Raw genomic sequence first — 1,389 nt, forward strand, 5'->3', positions numbered from 1 at the left:
GTGCCCCGTGGTCCTGTGGGGACATAGTGTCAGGAGGGGTCGGGCAGGGCTGGTTCAGAGCCCAGCTCTCCCAGTAAAGGGGACCCTGGCGTGTGGAGACGCTAGGGAGACTTGCCCATCCCCCATAGCTGGATCTCCTCTGAGAGCCTGCCCAGGAAACAGTGGAGACTGAGGGGGCCAGACCTCTTTGGGCTCAGGGTTGGAGGTCCAGGCAGATGTCCAGAAAAGCCTGTGGAGGGGTCTCTGGGGCGGCCCTTGACAGGGGCAGGAGTCCTGAGGGTTGAGAGTGGGAAAGGTATCCATCCAGGCGCGTCATTAGCGAGCATCCTGGCTGCTGTTAGAAGCGCCTGCTGCCTCTCGAGCACTTCGTCACTCTGCCTGTGCTGCCTGTGTCCTGCTCGAGTGTTACTGCTTTAGGACAGAGACCTGCTCCTCAGGCTGCTTCCTGTGAGTGGTCACTCTTAAAAGTAGAGTGGCGGGGCGGGTCTCCTGACTCGAGTCATGATCATGACAAGTGGTCCTGAGTGTTTGGGTGGCCACGTGGGTCGTCTGGGTGTTTGCCCTCTGTGTCCTGCCCGGGCTCCCGTTGTGTGCTGCTCACACCTGCGCTGAAGCGGACGTGCTCGGTGTGGCAGTGTCTCTGCCATGTCACGGCCTAACTCTTCCCATGCTTGTTTTCACAGAGTAACAGTTACCCCTCCATGGCCGACCCCTACCTGTCCAGCTATTACCCGCCATCCATCGGATTCCCCTATTCCCTCAACGAGGCACCGTGGTCTACTGGAGGGGACCCTCCAATCCCCTACCTCACCACCTACGGACAGCTCAGTAACGGAGACCACCACTTCGTGCACGATGCCGTTTTCGGGCAGCCTGGGGGATTGGGCAGCAACATCTACCAGCACAGGTTTAATTTCTTCCCTGAAAACCCTGCCTTCTCGGCCTGGGGGACTAGTGGGTCTCAGGGTCAGCAGGCTCAGAGTTCAGCCTACGGGAACAGCTACACCTACCCGCCAAGCTCCTTGGGTGGCACGATTGTGGACGGACAGACAGGCTTTCATGGTGATACCCTCAACAAGGCACCAGGAATGAACAGCCTGGAGCAGGGCATGGTGGGCCTGAAGATTGGGGACGTCACCACCTCTGCAGTCAAGACGGTAGGGTCGGTCGTCAGCAGTGTGGCCATGACAGGCATCCTTTCTGGCAATGGTGGGACAAATGTGCCCCTGCCAGTGTCGAAGCCGACCTCGTGGGCTGCCATTGCCAGCAAACCTGCTAAACCACAGCCGAAAATGAAGGCCAAGAGCGGGCCTGCCATCGGGGGGGCGCTGCCCCCGCCACCTATTAAACATAACATGGACATTGGTACTTGGGACAACAAGGGACCTG

General features: G+C 59.3%; 1 protein-coding gene across 1 annotated transcript in view; it reads left to right on the top strand.

Annotated features, from left to right (window-relative positions):
- Positions 1-1,389, top strand: part of YTHDF1 (YTH N(6)-methyladenosine RNA binding protein 1) — a 12,650-nt gene that overhangs the window by 6,155 nt on the left and 5,106 nt on the right. The window contains exon 3 of the mRNA XM_010836652.1: positions 684-1,388. Coding sequence (XP_010834954.1) covers positions 702-1,388 — 687 coding nt within the window. The 5' untranslated portion in view covers positions 684-701. The remainder of the gene's footprint in view (positions 1-683; position 1,389) is intronic.

This window comes from Bison bison, unplaced genomic scaffold, assembly GCF_000754665.1.
Source record: "Bison bison bison isolate TAMUID 2011002044 unplaced genomic scaffold, Bison_UMD1.0 scf7180017864063, whole genome shotgun sequence".
Taxonomy (NCBI): Eukaryota; Metazoa; Chordata; class Mammalia; order Artiodactyla; family Bovidae; genus Bison; species Bison bison.